Source organism: Pteronotus mesoamericanus, unplaced genomic scaffold (assembly GCF_021234165.1).
Source record: "Pteronotus mesoamericanus isolate MK-2021 breed Mesoamerican mustached bat unplaced genomic scaffold, CSHL_Meso_final contig_317, whole genome shotgun sequence".
In the NCBI taxonomy this organism is placed as follows: Eukaryota; Metazoa; Chordata; class Mammalia; order Chiroptera; family Mormoopidae; genus Pteronotus; species Pteronotus mesoamericanus.
In genome coordinates, this window is record NW_026555133.1 from 3,598,387 (window position 1) to 3,617,573 (window position 19,187).

Sequence of the window (19,187 nt, forward strand, 5' to 3'; positions counted from 1 at the left end):
CAACCATATAGGTCCCTTTAACACCTTTACCACTGACCCTTATGTCATAGTTGTCAGATGTATTACATGTATGTATATTGAAAATCTCACTGATATTTTCATTTTGCTCTTACCAGTCATGTGTACTGTAGCAAACCTAAGGGAATTGTAAGTCGTTTATATTTACTCAGATATTTCCATTTCGGTTGTTTTTCCTTCATTCTTCAAGCTCCAGATTTCTTTCTGGTATCATTTTCCTCCAAACCTGAAGAACTTCATTTAGCATTTCTTACTGACCCAATCTGCTAATGGCAAATTGTCTTCCTTCATCTGAGGATGTCTGTATTTTGCCTTCATTTCTAAAGGATATTTTCTCTGGATATAAACCTGAGTTGACAGGGTTTGTGTTTTTTTTTTAGCACTTTAAATATGTTCTATTGTGTTTTGGCCTCTGTAGTTTCTGATAAGAAATCTGCAGTCATTGGAATCTGTCACCTGTATATAATGGTCATTTTTCTCCATTTGCTTTCAAAATTTTTTTAAAGTTTTAATATTGGTAAAATATGTATACCACAGAACTTAACCATTTTGAAAATTTTTAAATGTTCAGTTCAGTAACGTTAACTATATGCACATTGTTGTGCAACCGATCTCCAGAACTTTTTCATTTTACAGAATTGAAGCTACATACCCAGTAAACAGCAGCTCCCCATTTTCTCCCTATTCCTAGCCGTTGGCAGCTAATACTCTACTTTCTGTTTCTATGAACTTGTGAACTTTAATTACCTCATATAAATGGAATCATATAGTATTTATCTTTTTGTGACTGGTTTATTTTACTTAATATAATGTCCTCAAGGTTCATTCATGTTGCAGTATGTGTCAGAATCTCCTTTTTAAGGTTGAATAATATTCCATTGCATGTATATATCACATTTTGTTTATCCATTCAACCACTGCATTGCTTCCACATCTTGGCTATTGTGAATAATGCTGCTGTGAATATGGGTATACAGGTATCTCTTCAAGGTCCTGCTTTCAAATTTTTTTTGGATAAATATCCAGAAGTGGAATTGCTGGATTATGTAATTATTTTATTTTAAATTTTTTGAGGAACTGCCATACTGTTTTTCCTAGGGACTGTACCATTTCACGTTTCCATCAACAGTGGGCAGGGTTTGAGTTTCTCCTCATTGTCACCAACACTTATTTTCTTGGCTTTTTTTTTTTTTTTAAACAATGGTCATTCTAGTGGATGTGAGGCTAGACTTGCTCTTTATGTTTAGTTTACAGCAATTTTATTATGATGTGTCTAGATACAATTTTGTCCTTGTTTGGAGTTCTCAGATCTTGAATCTAAAAACACATATCCATTACCAAATTTGGAAAATTCTTGACCATAATTTCTAAAGATATTTTTTTTTCCTTGATCTCTTCCTTTTCTCCTTCTGAGACTCCAGTGACACATACTCTAACTTGTTACTATCCCACAAATCTCCTTGCAGCTCTTTTTTCCTCCCAATCTTTTTTCTGTCTGTTCTGTAGGTAGGATAATTTCTATTGATTTATTCTCAAGATGAGACTTTTTCCACTGCCAGTTTCATTCTGCTTTTGAGCCCATTGTGTGTGTTTTTATTAGATATGTTGTAATTTTCATTTCTATAATTTCTGTTTGTTTTTTTTTATAGTTTATATACCATATATTCCTGTCTCTTAATTTCAAGTGTGTTTTCCTTACCTTCTGGGGCACCATTACACTAATACTTTCAAGTCTGTGGGAAATTCTGTATCTGGGCCATCGGGTAGTCTTGGGGTTAGACTATGTCAGTTGTCTTTTCCTTTGAGAAGTGGTTGTGTTTTTCTGATTATTTTCAAATTATTTTTTATATCATTTCATTTTAGTTTATATCCTGGACATTGTGATTATGTTGGGTAGACTCTGGGTCCTGGATACTCCTCTGGAAAATATTGACCCTCTTCAGGTTCAGACTGCAAATTCTGATTTCGCCTTCTGTGGGTAGTGGTTCAAATATGACTTCAGTTCTTAAAGATGCGCTTGGGACTATTCCATGCAGGGCTAACTAGAAGTGCACCTGAGTCCTCTATAGGCTCATGAATGGAATGAGGAGCCCTCCTTCTCCGGCTCCTCCTTCCGTTTCATCTGGCCAGCAAGACGGAGTTTTAGGCATCCCCATGGTCACAGCCATGGAGAGGAAGCTCACCCATTCTGTTAGCTTCTTTAAGTTTTGCCTGCTTATACAATTGAGCTGCTTTTGTTTACTTTTTCTAATCCCCAGGTAGGTGTTTTTTGTACCCTGTCTAGAGTTTTTAGCTATGAATAGTTAAAATAGGATGGGTTGTTACACTGCGGGAACAGAACTAGAACCTCTGTCCTTTTATTTCTTTTTGTCATGGATTAGTTAGAAGTATGGTTTGGGGGTTATTTTTATTTTCAGGAAGTTACATTTAAGGGTGCATCCTTCAGCTGACTAAAGAGGATGTTTACTGATAAAAGATGCAATCTGTCATGGTTTTTTAATTTTATGAATCAAAAACTTTTCTGTAAAGTAGATGAAGAAAAAATAGTTGGAAACTCAAAGACAATTTAATTAAATCAGAGTCATAGTGGGAGATTCCAAACACCTTTCTCAGCTTTTGACAGATTAAACAGGATATAATTAACGAATCTAATTTCCTCAGTCTGCTTCATTTAATGGTTAATTAAATACAGATAAGTTTATTCCCTATCTTTTCAAATGTCTTGTAAAACATTTGTTTAAAATCAGATTAAAACAGTAGCAACAAAACCCTTGGCTACATAAACGTCTCAGTTTCTCCAAAATGTAAGTATGTGTGCATCTTGGACTACAGTGGAGTCAGATGTTTGGGTGTTACGTTTCTTCTCATCCTTGCAGTCATAGTTTCTAGCCACCATGTGTGCTGGGCCTTCTGAGGGGGTGCTGCTACTCGCAGCAGATATACACGCTGGTCATGGGGGTCAGCTGGCTCCTTTAAAAGGTAACTCCTGGTTTATGGGGTCATCTGACTTTTACAGCCATTTGCTTAAGTATTCATTGCTGAAGTATGTATTGGAAGTAGACTGTATGTTGCCTAAAAGTTCACAGCTGGAAGCAGACACCTTCCCTCTGGTTCAGTGTTCTCTGCCCGCCCTAGACCACTGGCTGATTAGTGTGAGTCTCAGGATAGATTTATTCTCAGTATATTTTGGAGATTAAGGGAAGAGTCAAGGCAGGAGTGGGAAAGCTTGGAGGTCATTTGAATCTTACTTTATTTGAAATTTTGGGGGGCTTCCAGGAAATCCCCACTGCTGGTAGTTTTGAAAAAAATGATTTAGGTTTTGGTTTATCATTTGTACAAATCAAGGTTATTGGTTTGGACAATTTGAGAGAGGGTTATTAAAGGAAACCAGACAGATTTTAAAAGAGAATTAAAGAATCTACCCACAGAGAAGATGTTTGAATTTTGTGATGTTGGGGATTCTGTAATCATTAGGAATAAGCTACCTTTCCAAGATAAGGTTGTATGAGAGGGATAGTACACAGAGCTTTGGCATTTGGGTAACTGGAAAAATCACGTGACTCACATACTTGTTTTTTTCATTAAGAGGCCACTGGAGTATTAAACCTAATTTACAAAGCTAGCTTCGAAATTTATCCTAGTTCCAAGATTTACTCTATATACCTTAGATTAGTTGAAGTGTTTGTTCAACCTCATTGTTTAAATAAGTCTGATTAGAATGTTGTCTGATTTTAAAATGTGTCTCTCAAAACATCTTAAAAGTGATATTACTTCATTACCAGGTAAGAGAGAAAAGAATATAATAAGCCTTTAACATAATCATTATTAGCATTTTGGTGTATTTTCTTTCACTGTTTTGTGTGTGTGTGTGTGTGTGTGTGTGTGTGTGTGTGTTAATGCCTTGTTTTTTTAAAATATCTGGCTGTCTTATCTACTACTGCAGCTGGAAGAAAAGGGGTTAATAAGAGCTAATCAGTTGTTGCCTAATTACTAAGTAAGATGTTACTGGTCCATGTTGCACCTTTCCTAGATAATCAAGGTTTGAGTGTAGTTTCTTAAAACATAGCAAGTCATCAGCATCACCTGGAGTACTTGCTAAAACGCCAGTGCGGGGCCCCGTCGCCAGAGATCTGGAGTGGGCCTAGGAATAAGAATTTCTAACAAGCTCTCAGATGATGCTGATTCTGCTCACCTGGGACAGAACTACTGATGTCGAACATGGGTTTAGGTGACCCTCTAACCATCACTAGTAAGAGTTAACCCGAGTTGAAGTCACTTTTGATATTTTATACTACAGTTTTCATCCTGAGCATTTCCCCAAGTTGCCAAAAAGTCTATAACTTAAAGAGTATATAAGTAATATGTATTCATTAAATAAAAATCTGGGGAAGGTAAACTAAAAGAAAATTTAATTATGAATTCCACCAGGGTTGATATTTTAGTGTATATTCATCTAATCCCTCAATAGACAGACAGACATACAGATAAACAGTCCGTCTGCCATACCACGCTGAATGTCCTTGATTCTGGAATTCGAAACAGGGTTAGACCTGGTCAGTAGTTGTTTGGGAGACAAACACAAACTGTATATATGTGTGTGTGTGTGGGGAGGGGGGGGTATATATACATACACACTCATACACGCATACACACACACAAATAGAGCTAACAAAAATATTAGATAATGTATTTTTAACTTACTTTTTAAACTTCCTATGTACTAAATATCTTCACATGCTGAATATAGATCTAAATTTTAATTGATGCAATATTTCCAGTGTGTGAATATATTGTAATTTATTTAACTTGTTCTCTGTTGTTGGACTCTTTAATATTTTCATTCCATCTTTTTAACTATTAAAAACAATACTGTATTGACTGTCTTGGTACATGTATTTCTTTATATTTGCTCAGCTGTTTTCTTAGGATAATAATCTACATATATAGTTGCTGTGTAAAAGGTTGTAAACTTTTAAGACCCTTTGTTAGTCTGAGAGACAAAAAAATGTATTCTAGTTTAAATTTATATTTAATTATTGGTAAGATTTATTGGCCATTTTTATTTATCTTTGTAAATTACCTATTTATATCTACTTCCTGTTTTTCCACTGCATGTTCATCCTTTTATTTTTTTGTAAGATCTTTTTATTAGAATGTAAACTCTTTGTCATATGTTTAAAATATTTTCCCGCAAGTTTTTTTTTTTTTTAACTTCTTTAATAGGTTCATTTCCCCCACCTACCACCTTTTGCAAAACTTTAACACTTTTCTGGCATCAGATGCTGTCCAGAGTGCTTAATCACCATTTTTAATTGCTGTGTGATATTTCTTTGAGTTAGATGTATCAAAATATACTTTATTAGCCTCGAATTTTAAGGGTCCTCAAAAAGGCTTCATTGTCATCAGTGCTTTGTTTTCAGTTTCTCTACTCTCTTTCTTTAACCAGATGCTAATCCTGAGGTGACAATGACAATGCTTCGCTGGATCTATACGGATGAGTTGGAGTTCAGAGAAGACGATGTGTTCCTGACTGAGTTGATGAAACTAGCTAATCGGTTTCAGCTACAGCTCCTTAGGGAGAGGCAAGTCACAGCAGATATGTTCAAGCACCTCAGATGGTGGTGGCTGAGCTTTAATTATGCCAAGCTCTGGGAAAACAGCTTCTCCTGCTCATGTAAATAACTTTTGCAAGGTGTTCTTTTAAAGGCTATAGGGGGGAGAGAATTTTATCTCCCTTGTTTTGTGTTATCCTGTAAGTTAAAATTTTGCTAAAGCTTTTAGGTATTCTTCCCCTTCCCGCAAGTAGTTTATTACATGAGATTACATAATTTTGTGAATTGATACACTGAATATGAAATAATATAATTCAGTGTCCAGACCCTCAACTTTCCCTCCTTTACCTTTTCCTTTGACATTCTATTTTACTTTCTGATCTATCTACTTGAATGAAGTCCTTGGTCATAGTCGGCTTGTTGGAAACACATTAATGCATTAATTAACGCATGAGAATATGGCTCAATAAATTTCTGAGATCTTACTTCATTTGTTACTGCTGTTTAGGTTCCCAAAGAGATAGCCTGCCACATTCTTTATATTGCATTTTTTCCGTTGCTCTCTTAAGTTGGCCTTTTAGAACAACAGAAAACAAAACATTCGCCAAATAACAGAAACTAAAGAGCACCTTTAGTTTCTGTTGGAGATGTGGCCTTTGGCAGTCAGCTTGGCTGATGAAGTGCCTTTTTACAGCATTTTGTGATCTTTGTATTCTCCTGGGTGTGTGAAGAAGTGGCTTTGCCCTGAGTGGGTGAAGGGATGGTTTCAGCCATCAAGAGGCATTCCGTCCTTTGCAGTGTTGCGCTTAGAGAGCCGAGAGAGCCCTTGCTCCCTGCTGCATTTCCCCTGTGGCGTTGATGTCTCCCCGGGGACTGCTCTTTGCGACCCACTTGAGTCAGTACACAGGTTACTCCAGAATGTTGATGACTGATGTGCATTTAAATACCTAAATCCAGTGATTAAGAAAAACCTAAACAGGTCTAAGATTTGTAAGCACATGTAGCATTAGGTTAGTAAAGCTAATAACTTTACTGTCAGGATCTTACAGTTAACTCTTCCATCTGAGTTTTTGAACCATCTGAGAGTGAAATGAGAATGATTTTAATTAGATTGAATGTGATTTATATCCTCTTTTTTTTTTTTTAGATTTCCTGGGCTTTCTTCCATTGACCTTGTCAAAATTACTTATAAATTGCTTTGATAAAAATGCCGTGGGGATGGAGTTGTATAGATAATTGTAATCTGTGTAATGGATTCTTTAACTAAAATGCTTGTTGTTTATTGATTGATTAGGCTTCATAAGTATCAACGTTACCAGGCTCAATTTTGTATTGTTGGATATGGTCATTAAGTTGTTTTGTCAGGGTGTTGTTAAGAGCTGGAATGGAGGAGACCCAGGAGTGGATTCAAATGTTGGCTTTTCAAGATCTCAGAGTGCCCCCTGCTGTCTTGCAGGAGAAATCACATGTTTGAGATAGTAAGTGAAAGGGCTCTGACACAAATGTGTGCAGTTAAATATGAAGCAGATGTTGCTCATTTTGTAATGTAGGGATCTTGGTGGTTTGGGAATGCTATCACCAAGTTGATGAAAAGGAAGTTGTTTTTGTGTTACCAGGAAAATACTCTGTAAAAACAAGAATTAATAGCGTATGCTAAAAATTTATCATTAAAACAATAGTTTTTTCCTGTTTATAAAGTACCTGTTCAGTGTATGGCATTTGGGAAATATACAATGATATAAAGAAGAAAACCCAAGTCATATGTAATTCAACCAATGTTAGCCATTTGTTGTTTATCTTTACAGTAATTTTTTGTCTCATTTATATACATGGCATTAATACCAAAACTAGACAGGAATTTGTGCGACACAAATATACACTTGATTTTGTATTTAAAAAATCAGATTTATTCTCTTTATTCATCTGTATATTTTTTGTACTCTAAAATTAAGAATGTATTAACAACAAAATCCCTTTGAAACAGTATGTCTTGCTACTTTTCAAAGAGAAGATAAGAACTGAGAATTTGAACTTGAAAATAAGATTACATGTTCTTCAGTTGTGTAAATGTTGTCTGAGAGTATTTATAGCCTATCCGAATAGTGAATGGCACTCTGGGGATCCCAGAGTTTAGTGAGAATGAAGTGTCTGCCAGTTGTAACTGAACATCTGTCCTCATGAAACATGGTTCACTATCTTGGTCCAATGTCTCTTGGCAGTGGAAAGGAAGAGAATGGAATTTTCAGACTTATTAAGCATTGTCTGTAAATGTGTTTTGGAAGTGGTCTGTCTACAAAGGTGAGTCAGTACTCCTTGACATTATACCATGTGTTAGGACACTAGGAAGGCAAGACCATGGACATTTGGTATTGTAAAAGTGGTAAAAGATTCATATATATCTAAAAAGAGGACTTTTCTCCTGAGATGCCCTGATTTCATAGTCGAGGTCAGAATGACTTCCTTAAACAGTGTTATGTGGTAGGAGTTTGTGGAAACTAGTGGTTCAGACAGGCAGACAGGAGGCTCAAAGATGCAACTGTTACTCATTATTATAGTAACTTTTCAATATTATAACAATTTGATATAAAAGTATCCTGGGAGAGATGCTTCTTTACATGAAGGCATCTATGTTACTTAAAAAAGCATTTAGCACTGGCTGGGTGGCTCAGTTGGTTGGAGTGCTGTCCTGTACACCAAAAGGCTGCGGATTCGATTGCTGGTCAGGGCACATACCTAGGTTACAGCTTTGATCCCCAGTCTGGGTGCATATAGGGGGCAGCCGATCAAATGTTTTTCTCTCTCTTTCTCCCCACCTCCCTCCCCACTTTCCTCTCTCTAAAATCAATTAAGAAAAAACATACCGGGTAAGGACTAAAAAAAAATTTTTTTTTAACATTTAAGCATAGGTCTTGGGATAAATTAGGTGCTTGCATTTACTGCTAGATGGAGAAATGACTCCAAAATTATTGTTGCTCCTAGCCTAAGGTCTCATTTGTGAGGTTTTGAAAATTTGTTCCTCATTATTCTCAGGTCTTTCTCATGACTCTCCTCCTTTCTGCCCCCACCTCCCACTCCCATGGTCTTTCTCCACTTCTGTTAAAGAAACCTCGCCTGATAAAATAGGGAATTATCTGTTAGCCAGTTAGTTATTTATAATAGTCCTGCAACCCATCTGCTAGCCAGTCAGTTATTCTTATTTATAATACTACTGAAACCCATTCATATTAGTTACTAAATTAAGCAACTTCCTTGAGAAGGGCCTCAGATTTATGAGCATGCCTGTTTTGTACCTTATACTGTACAAAGTTTATATGGTTCTAGCTTGAGAAACACAGATCCTCTAAACCTCTGATACAGGGTATCATTCTTACTTCACAGAGGAAAAGATGGTGGCACAGAGGACTTACGTAATTTGACCTCTAAAATTTAGTGGCTCTCAACTCAGGCTTTTCTTATCTCACAGTTCGTTTTGCTCTCGTTACTACATTCTGCCCTTGTGGTCAGAAAAGGGTTTTAGTGGGGGCTGCAGGACAGAGGGAGCAGTGGTGAGGTGTCAGGGAATACCGCTAACCCTGTGTTAGGTCTCTCTGCCATCTTGGGAAGTGCACCTGATTTGGAGGGAAGTGCACACGCAAGGAGGATGGATCTTGCCACCAGCCTCCTTCCTCCTTGTCTCCAGGCTCCGTCCTCTGCAGGCTCACTAAGGCTTCCAGGACCTCTGGGTCGTGGAGGCCTGAGTCTTCCCAGCGCTGCATCGTCTAAGCTGGGGTTTGTGCCTGCTTTGTGCTGCCAGAGGCCTGCTTGCCTGTGTGTGGCTCTCTCTTCTCTGACATACTTTTCCTCTTATTAGTGATTATTGTTGTTACCAGGTTTTATGGGACATCCATCGTAGCCAGCTTTTCATTGTCTTCATGTACTATGGTTTATACTAACTCAGTTGTTTCTATACCTGATAGGTTTTTTTTTAAGTGGGCTTTAAAAAAAACAGCTTTATTGAGTTCTAATTCACATAACAAATAGTCCTCCCAAAGGGTGGACTATGTTAAGGGTCTATTTTTTAAGAGTTTGTCAGTGCATGGAAGCGTAGAGCCTCGTCCTTGAAGCCATTGCTGAGCCATACCGAATCCACAATAGAGTGGTGCTGGTGCAAGCTGCAGCTGCGCCCCGTATGTCTCCGCATCAGAGGTCTGTGTCCGGTCGGTCGTGTGTTTGATTTGATAGTTGTTTGTGTATATGGTCTGCAGATTTCATGTGATTACTTTTAAGGCAGTTGGGGGATTATGCGGAACATGTATTTACGTGTTGTTTGGGTTCTGACCAGGATGAGCAATATAATTTCATAATGAAATTTCAGTACTTTCACAATATGGTAGCTCAGCTATAATTTATTCATAACTACTTTGCCTAATCTTACACTTTAGCGTTATTGGACGTAGCCACCATACACAGATTATTGCTTTGGTTTGTTAATTTACAAATATATTTATCCTAATAATATTGTTCATCATTCATACTCTCTTGTAGGTGTGAGAAAGGTGTTATGTCTCTGGTGAATGTCAGGAACTGTATTCGCTTCTATCAGACTGCAGAGGAGCTAAATGCCAGCACCCTGATGAACTACTGTGCAGAAATTATCGCCAGTCATTGGGTGAGTGGGAAGTGAGAGTGCAGACAAAGCGCCCGCGGTGGGAGTCGGAAGAGCTGAGTGTGGGACCCAGTTCTATGGCAGGTTACCTCCCTGGGGCCTGTTTCCTCTTGTTACAAAATGGAAGGCTAAGTGGTTGCATTATGTAGTCTGTGAGATTCTTTATTTGGCTCAAAAAGTCTCATTCTGATTTCAGAGTAGAGGGTAAGTTGCTTAGGTCAAAAGAAGAGGCTTGGAACAAGGTGCATCAGCCATCACCTGCCATCTACAGAAGGGGCGGCTGGGAGCCTAAGCAACTGGCCACTGGCGGGCCCCCGGGCCTGCAGCACTTGGCATTTCCTGCTCTTGTAGGTGTGAGAAAGGTGTTCTGTCTTTCCCTGTGCTTTCTCCATCCTGCAGGCAGCGCTGTTAAATTTAGATTTTCCCTTCTTAGGTAGCTTTCACCATAAAGAATAGTTTTTGTATTTCTTTGTTTTGTTGTCTGTTTTGCATTTTTAAAAAGTCACAGCTGGTGCTATATTTTATAACCTAGTTTCTGGAAATTATTTGGTATTCAACAACATTGTGAACAAAAGTGTCTAAAAGAATTGGGTTTTAAAGAGTTGAAACAGGGATGGTAACCTTTCTCCTGAAATAGGTGTAAATTTAGAGATCTGCAATAGCAGATCAAGTGTTACTCAACGGAGTGAATTGTTGTGAGGTTCCAGTCAAGTCTGGGATTGCCATCTTTGGGGAGGGGGGACTGTTCCCTCGTGGAGGGCTCCTTGGGGCCACGTCCTTGCGGCGTGTCAGCGTTCCCTGTGCTTTACGGCCTCCCCAGGGGGCACAGCAGTGCTGTGGCCAAGAGTACGGGCCTGGGAGGTGGGCCTCTTGGTTCTAGATGCCAGCTCAGCCATTTACCACTGTGTGAACTTGGGCAAGTTATTTAGCCTCTTTATCTCTGCTTCAGCTATGTAGTGGAAATGAAAACAGTACCTAACTTGTAGGGTTTTTGTGAGGATTAAATGAGTTGGGCTTACCCTTTAAAGTAGTGCCAGATAGTTCTAAGGGCTTCTTAGTGACTGTCAGTTGCTTTATGTTCAATCTGTTCTGCTTTTCACCAATTTTTTAATCCTTAGGATGACTTACGAAAAGAGGACTTCAGCAGCATGAGTGCTCAGCTGTTATACAAAATGATCAAATCCAAGACCGAGTACCCATTACATAAAGCTATCAAAGTGGAGAGAGAAGATGTGGTCTTTCTTTATCTAATTGAAATGGATTCACAGGTACTGTATTTGTTTTTTTATTTTTCATGTCTTTTCCCCAAAATGTACTTGGCTTGTTTTTCTCTATAATGCACTTCACTTCTCTGAGCCATTACTGGCATGGTTTTTAGTGCAGTATTTCCACTAGTCATTTGTTCAAGGCAGTCGGAGCCTTTCCTGTCATGCTCTTCAGAATTCTTCCAGCCTCTGCCCATTGCCCAACTCCAGAGCCGCTTCCACATTTTTAGGTAGTTGCTCCAGCAGCAGCAGAACCCAATTTCTAGATACCAGAATTGTTCTAGTTTTCTTTTGCTGCTATAAGAAATTACCATAAAACTAATGGCTTAAAACAACGCATTTATTATCCTATACAGTTTTGTAGGTTGGGAGTCCAGTACAAGGTGTCGGTGGGCTGTGTTCCTTTCTGGAGGCTCTAGGGGAGAATCTGTTTCCTGCTCATTTGGGCTCCTGGCAGAGTTCAGTTCCTGTGGCTATAGGGCCAATGTCCCAATTTTCTTGCCGGCTACAAGCTGAGGGTTGGTCTCAGCCTCTAGACGCTATCACAAGCCTTAGCTCACGGGCCCCTTCCCCCTGTAAACAGCCAGCAGTGGTGGGTCAGGTTCTTCTCATGTCCCATCTCTCTGACCTGCTCTCCCGCTTCCCTTTCTCACTTTTAAGGGCTCATGTGATTTGATAGACTGGGCCCTGCTGGATAATGCAGGGTACGAGGCCCTTAACTTTAATCACATCTAAATGTCTTTTATCCATCTAGGGTGACATATTCACAGGTTCTGGGGATTAGGGCACTGACATCTTTGGGGCTGTTCTGCCTACCACACTGCTTTAGAAGAAATACAGTTGCTTTTGACAGATGAGGGTGTACTTATGTTTTATCCTGGGTGTCCAGTGTTGGGGGGAGACATTGACCTGCTAGAGGGGATTCAATAGTTAAGCCACCACGGTGCCACGGTCTTTCATGAAAAGATCAGCTGTGTCTCATCGGGCGCTCGGAATCCCTGCCCTGGCACTTGTGTTCCTGCGGCACTGTGTGCACTCCCCCGCTCCCCTGTCGCCCCTCGACGGGCTGTGTATTGTCTTCCAAGGTATTTGCACCTGATCTGTGAGTCCCCATTAATCCCAGGCTCCCTGAAAGGCATGTGCCCTGAGGAGCCCTGAGAGAAGTCTGCGCATTCGGTTGAATTTGGGGAGTAAGCTATATTTTGACATTTGTGTAAGAGATGACATTTAAGAATCAGGGTGGGAGAGGTTAAAGTCAGTTGTATTCTCTACTGGCGGGGTGCTAATTTACAAATTCATCTGTGCAGCTCCCTGGAAAGCTGAATGAACTGGATCATAATGGAGATCTTGCTTTAGACCTAGCTCTTTCACGACGGCTGGAGAGTATTGCCACCACGCTGGTTAGTCACAGAGCTGATGTGGACATGGTAGACAAGAACGGCTGGAGCTTGTTACATAAAGGAATCCAAAGAGGTAGGAAGAAGTGTGTTTTATGTTTTTCTCTGTAGGCAGTTTTACGTATATCCAAGTAATTTTTGAAGACTCTCTGACCCTGTTCCCAGTTCTTAAAGGCTTCTCGAGTCCATACTCTCAGAGGCTACATGATTTAGAATCTGTGATCAATGGGTCAAGGAGGGAGAACGGAGGAGCTGTTGCCTGTGCCTTGTTGGTCAGGCTCTTCATAGTGTCAGCAGGGCCCCCGGGGGAAAGGCTGGAAAGAGGCTCTTTCAGAAGTACCTTTTACTTGCCAGCAATGGGTTTGTTTGCTTTTCGGTATCTTTCTCCAGGAACTGTGCTAGGAAGGCCTTACTCCTAACAGTTACCATAAAGAGGGAGAGTTTCTAAGCCACAAATGTTTAAACATATTCTTGGATTCAGAGTTGTAACTTTTACAGACTAGACTTCTCTTTTGTCATGGCAAAGTGATCAAGTTTCATTCTGTTTCAGAGAACCTATATTTTGTAGCTATAAGCAAAAATTACAAATTGTAGCTATACTTTGAGTACCTAGTCATTAGTAGCGGGAAGAATATGGAAATGATAGAATTAAGATCAAAGCATTTTAATCTTAATGGATTTACTTTACAAGGGGAAAGAGTATGTCTTGTCTGACTTTGTTTTGTTTTTCCCATGAGCTTATTAATTCTTAAGTCCCAAATGGATCCTGCCTGACTCTACTTTGCAGTTGTCATTTTTGATGGAGTAGGAAGCTATATAGAGGTAGCATTCCAGTATGGAATGAAAACTTTCAAAAATGCCAAAGCCTTAATTTTGTAGAGGGATAGACGACTTGATTTAAGTACTTGGCTACTTTTTTTTTCCATGTGGACATTAAAGACAATATACTGGCTCTCCCACATCTTAATCATGTATCGTTACCCTTTCAATTATGCATTATTGCACTGTCGTTGTCTCTGCCACACTTCTGCCATTCACAGGTTGCTTCTAGTGGGTAGGATGAAGTTACTTCAAATATGAGTCTATTGCAGCTGTGGCTTTGCCCTTTTTGGGAAAAGGTTTTTAGTAATATAAATATCCCTCTAAACCATGTGCTAGAGTGTTAAGCTTGCTGGCTGATGGAAAGGAAAAATGTGTTCATCATTGGGCAGGAGGTCCTTAGAGTACATCAGTGTCAAGAGCAGATGCATTTTTCCCAAGCGCCACTCTGCGTCTTGCAGAGCCATTGGGTGCTTAGCATTGGGTGTGTGTTCAGGGGGGAAAGTTACCACCACACAGGGAATTATTCTTTCCCATACTGGTTAGTGTCTGAGATGTTTATTTTGGAAACAAATAGACGTGTTACTAAAAAAAAAAACCCTCAGAATTATGTTTCTTTCCTCTTAGGGAGTTAAATTCTTGTGTGTGATGAAAAAACATCTTTGATGAGTTATTAAATATTTTGGTGATTGCTTAGTTACGAGAATTGCCAAGAATTGGTGATGCATTCTTGATGCTTATTTTCAGACGATTTAATTTTCCACTCTGAATTTATCAGCTGCCTGCAAGCCTGTGGATTACAGTGTTGGTATTGTAGACTTGATTGTTGCTAACTTTGGGGAGTATGTCACAGTATAGTAGACACAGCGCTGGCACTGGAGCTTGGATATACCAAGGTTAGAATCCTGGCTCATCCACGTATTCTGCCTTTGGACAAGTCACTTAACCACTTGGGTCTCCCTTTCCTTGTCTGTAAAGTGGGAATCATTTCTCTGTACTAGTTGGTGGGAGGATGAGAGACTACGCGTTAGCAGCGCACCTCACGCAGTGACGACATGGTAGGGTCAGCCCGTGGTTCTTACTGTAACCCTGTGTTGGAGCGTTGCCCCAGCTCTGATTCCTGTAGGAATTTTTTTCACTTTTCAGTTCATTATAATAAGAGTGAAGATCTTTCATATATGAGATTTAAGAATGTTTCTGGACACATATTAGAATCTGTAAACAGAATGGCCAGTGATCACTCTAATAACCAAGTGTACCAATCATTTTGTGTGGAGAATTCAATAGGTGGCCAGTGTCTGTGGGTGAGTCCACAGGAGGTATTTGCACGGCCAGAGGGAAGCCATCTCTCCTGATTAGCTGGTCTGGGCAAGAAGATGAATCCTCGCTTTTAAAATAATCTAGTTGTTCTTCTGCTGATTTTTCTTAACAGCCAACATCAATCAATGTGTCTTAAATAGGATGCTCCTGTCTGATTGTTTGTAGATTTGCAAATTGTGCCACTTACGGTAGCAGCAGGAGATGGTGTGCTAATTAAGTACTGAAAGTTTCTGGCTGTCCCAACACTTCTCTCAGGAAGCTGTGTTGAAAGAAAAAATTGTATGGATCCTTTTAATATTAACTATGTTGTTAGGAGTATTTTTTTGTGGACAAGTCATTATAATAAAATCTCATTTACGTGACAGTGTTGTGAATGAGATGATAAAGTAACTGAAACTTTTAAGCAGCAGTTTTAATTCTAACTGGTTTTGAGGGAAATCTTTCTAAAATGTATTAGGAGTTATCGTATTGACAGGAACCTCATAAATGGTGCTTTTGGGGTTTCCTGTTCCCTCCCTTTGTCCTGCTCTTTTGTCGGTTGTCTTTGTTTCTCTAGGTTTTGTACCTATGGGCTGACTGTCCTTTAGTGTAAAACATCATTAGCTTTCAATTTCCAGTATTTCCTCAGTAACTTTTTCTGTGGGGTCCATAGGTGTATGTGCATGTATATATGTTTAGTAAAAAAAACAAAAACAAGAAAACCCCAAAACTTTGGTTCTTATTAAACCTAATCTAAAAGTTATAATTCCTTTAAGAGGGTTAAAATATACAAAATTTTTATTGTACCTCCCACCTGAATCCAAGTACTGAAAGGCTTTCCTGTGCCCTTATTTCTGTGTGTAGGGCTGCCCAGTTTATCTTCTGTGTGTGTACTGTCCGATAAGTTTTTCATTCATCTGTATTTGTCCTTACTGTTTATTTCTTAATATGGAATATATGCCAACCTTAAAGGTAACGGAACCACATTCCGCTTCTTTCCCAGCATCTTATGTATTATTTATTTTAAAGCTCTTTGTCCCAATAACTCTAAATTTTCTTTCCACTTTGAGAATGTAAGTGGCTTTCTCTAGGATATTTTATTCTGTTGCTAATGTGTTGTTTTTATGTATACTGTCTAGTCTGAATCTCTTTGGGGGTTTGTTCATACTGCAGCAGAGCCCTGCTGAGAACCCCACTGTATGTATGGATATCCACGAATGGATAGCAAAGGCCCCACTCAGCATGACCCTCGATGCGCGTCTTACCTGTTGCTTTCAGAGCTCTACCGACCCCCTGGTGTAGAGAAATCTAAGCTTTGGTCCCTTGCACTTGATATTGGTAAAGACTGCATCTTCCCCCACTCCCTAAGAAAAAAATTGGGGGCAGAAGGGCGGAAATATTTCAGAATGGGTTAATTAAAGAAATCTTAAGTTACCTAAAGTCATAATTGATTGGGATTAGAGCCAGTCTATTAAAGTGGAACTTAATAGCCTTCACCAGTCAGTTAATTTTCTTCCCAAACAGTGCCCTGGTGCCTGTTTTGTGTAAGAGAGTGGTGAATACAGAAATAAGTCAGACGTGGCTAATCAGCTCCTGAGGGGCCTGTGGCGGCCTAGCCACCTCAGCACCAGAGCTCACATTCTTCAGCAAGGCCGTCCCTTGGAAGAGAGTACACAACACATGGAAGTGTTGAAAACCATATGATTTTGAAATTCCATGTTCACTGAAGACCAGGTGAAACTCATATATTCAATGAAAAAGAGCATAGGAATATAGGTAACAGATTTGGGAGCTTTGCCACACCTGAAATTGTAAGCCTCGTTCAGGATGGCTAGACTGCATAAGTATAGTTGAAGAAGATGAAATGATTGCAAGATATAAAAGAAAACCTCTCACCAGTGGCTTTAAGAGAAAATCATTATTTGGAAATTGTGACTCAAAGGAGTGTGTCAACAGCATGAACAGCATTAAAAACGAAAGTGTCCTGATGCAAGGACAGAACAGGCCAACTATGGGAAGAGCTCCATCGCTTATAATTGGTATATGAATAAGTTCCAAAGCACCTTTAACAACCTGGCATTCACCCGAAGACCTCCAGCAAATATAGGAAGTAGTCAGTGATCATGGGACCAACAAGTCAACCTGGGAGGTCGCTCTGTGTTTGGGGGATCTTCCAGCTAAGGAAGGGTGTGATATGCAAGGAGTTAATCCTGTATATACCTTGGCGAAATGGGGCGGAATCTACAGAAAGTACCTCTCAGGCCCAGAGGAGCTCCAGGGATGACTTAGATACGCCCTCTGGCACACCCACCGAAGCCAGACGTGCCAGACGTGCGGACTGTTGAGAGGAGGACGAGTCTGATTTGAAAGACTTTCCAGCTGTCAGCCTGTCGGGCTCCCCAGAGGCCCCTGGAGGAAACAGTTGCTTCCCCTCGGCTAGAATGTCTCAAAGTGTGCATTGTGCATTTATAACTGGATGGTTTCTCTGTTAATAGTTATTATCTTATGGCGCATTGTTATTCTTGCCTTATTTTCTTAAATGTTCATTTTATGTATACTGATTTATGCATATTTTAAATTATAAATGGAACTAAATCTAAGGAAGGTCAAACTTTAATCTTACAACAAACTTAATCCCTATCATCCTCCAAGTTAACTTGACAAGATACTTTAACTGATTTTTCTACAAGAATTTATAACATTAAATTGCCGCTTGTCAGGTAGCTTGGTTCTGCATTTAACCATGTACTCACAGAACCAATCCAGGATCAGCTTTTCTTTGCTGGTCTATGATAAGGTATTCTCAGAATTGTATACCTTTAATATCTTTATGTAAACTTAATTCTTGGCCTTTTGTCAAGCAAGATGTCAAGTTCTTTTCCCTGAGACAGAACACTGAAGAGGCAAAAGTGGTATTCTGAGCTGTTGAAATCATTAGATTTAATGGAAGTTATTCAGTTTCAATTTGATATTTGATGATCCTGGTTAGCCTCTTCTACCTGCTCTAAAAATTAGAAAGAAGTTTTGTTTTTCACATCCAGTTAATTTAAATTTACCATGTGAATTTTTTGGTAACCGGTAATGTGCACAGATTCTTTTTCAAATATTCCATTGTAAACTTTTTGTTAAGACTGTTATGTTTGCTTGTAATGAGATTGAGAAAATAAAAAGGATCTCTGTAATCGTAATGAATAAGTCAGTTGTGGTCCTCCTATGAAGAGGAACTTGCAGGCAAATGCAGCAGGTTGGAGACGGGTAGCTTGGGTGTAGCCTGTGGGCAGGAATGAGAGGGAGGTAAATTCTGTTGGGGGAAACCTTGGAACACTTTTTGAGAGATGATGATCAGGAGAGGCTTTTGAAGGACAGGAGCCTGGTTTACTTAAATAGTAAAGTGATACTGGGGTGAGGGCAGGACAGATAACAGGTAGTCAGAAATTGAACGAAGCCTTTTGAATTCAAGTATGTAATTCTGTGACCTCAGTGCTGAGTTCCCACCTGCAGGTGTCCCATGAGGTTCCTCTCCAAACACACCCAGTTGTTCTCTTTGTCTGCAGTTGGTGACTGGTGCCTTTTTGAGGCAATATTAGCCAGAATAGCTTGCCCTGGGTGTTGTCATATGTGGCCATTTCTTCTGTTATTTCTTTCCCAGGAGATGTCTTCGCTTCCACTTTCCTTATTAAGAATGGGGCCCGTGTCAATGCTGCTACCTTGGGTGCCCAGGAGACACCGTTGCACCTGGTGTCATTGTACAGTCCCAGGAAACACTCAGCAGATGTGATGTCTGCGATGGCACAGATTGCAGAAGCCCTCCTGCAGGCTGGTGCCAACCCTAACATGCAGGACAGCAAGGGCAGGTAAGTTGGGAAGCAAATAGACTGTTCTTACCACCATTCCCAGAGTGTTATTTTATGGTGACATGTAAGGGGCAGACAGGGATTTCCTGTTTTTTAGTTTGGCATTATTCAATCTGATTTTTATTGAACTCACAAACATTGATTTGTTACGCAGATGAGAGACATGACTGAGACCAGAGAGAGGCATTTGGGGAAACTATTTCCATCCTGAGTAACTGAGGTCCTGGGATTTTTAAGCCATTTCTGTCATCTTCAGAGTGGTCATCTAGTTCAGCTCCCCCCAACAGAACCTTCTTAGAGTCGCTTGGGTGAATTGAAGACGGGGGGCACACCGTCTT

General features: G+C 39.6%; 1 protein-coding gene across 2 annotated transcripts in view; it reads left to right on the forward strand.

The window, feature by feature from the left end:
- Positions 1-19,187, forward strand: part of ANKFY1 (ankyrin repeat and FYVE domain containing 1) — an 87,828-nt gene that overhangs the window by 40,540 nt on the left and 28,101 nt on the right. The window contains exons 4-8 of one of the 2 annotated variants that reach the window (XM_054575865.1): positions 5,465-5,600; positions 10,095-10,218; positions 11,334-11,483; positions 12,788-12,953; positions 18,645-18,849. In XM_054575865.1, coding sequence (XP_054431840.1) covers positions 5,465-5,600; positions 10,095-10,218; positions 11,334-11,483; positions 12,788-12,953; positions 18,645-18,849 — 781 coding nt within the window. The other variant, XM_054575866.1, reaches the window with a different exon arrangement.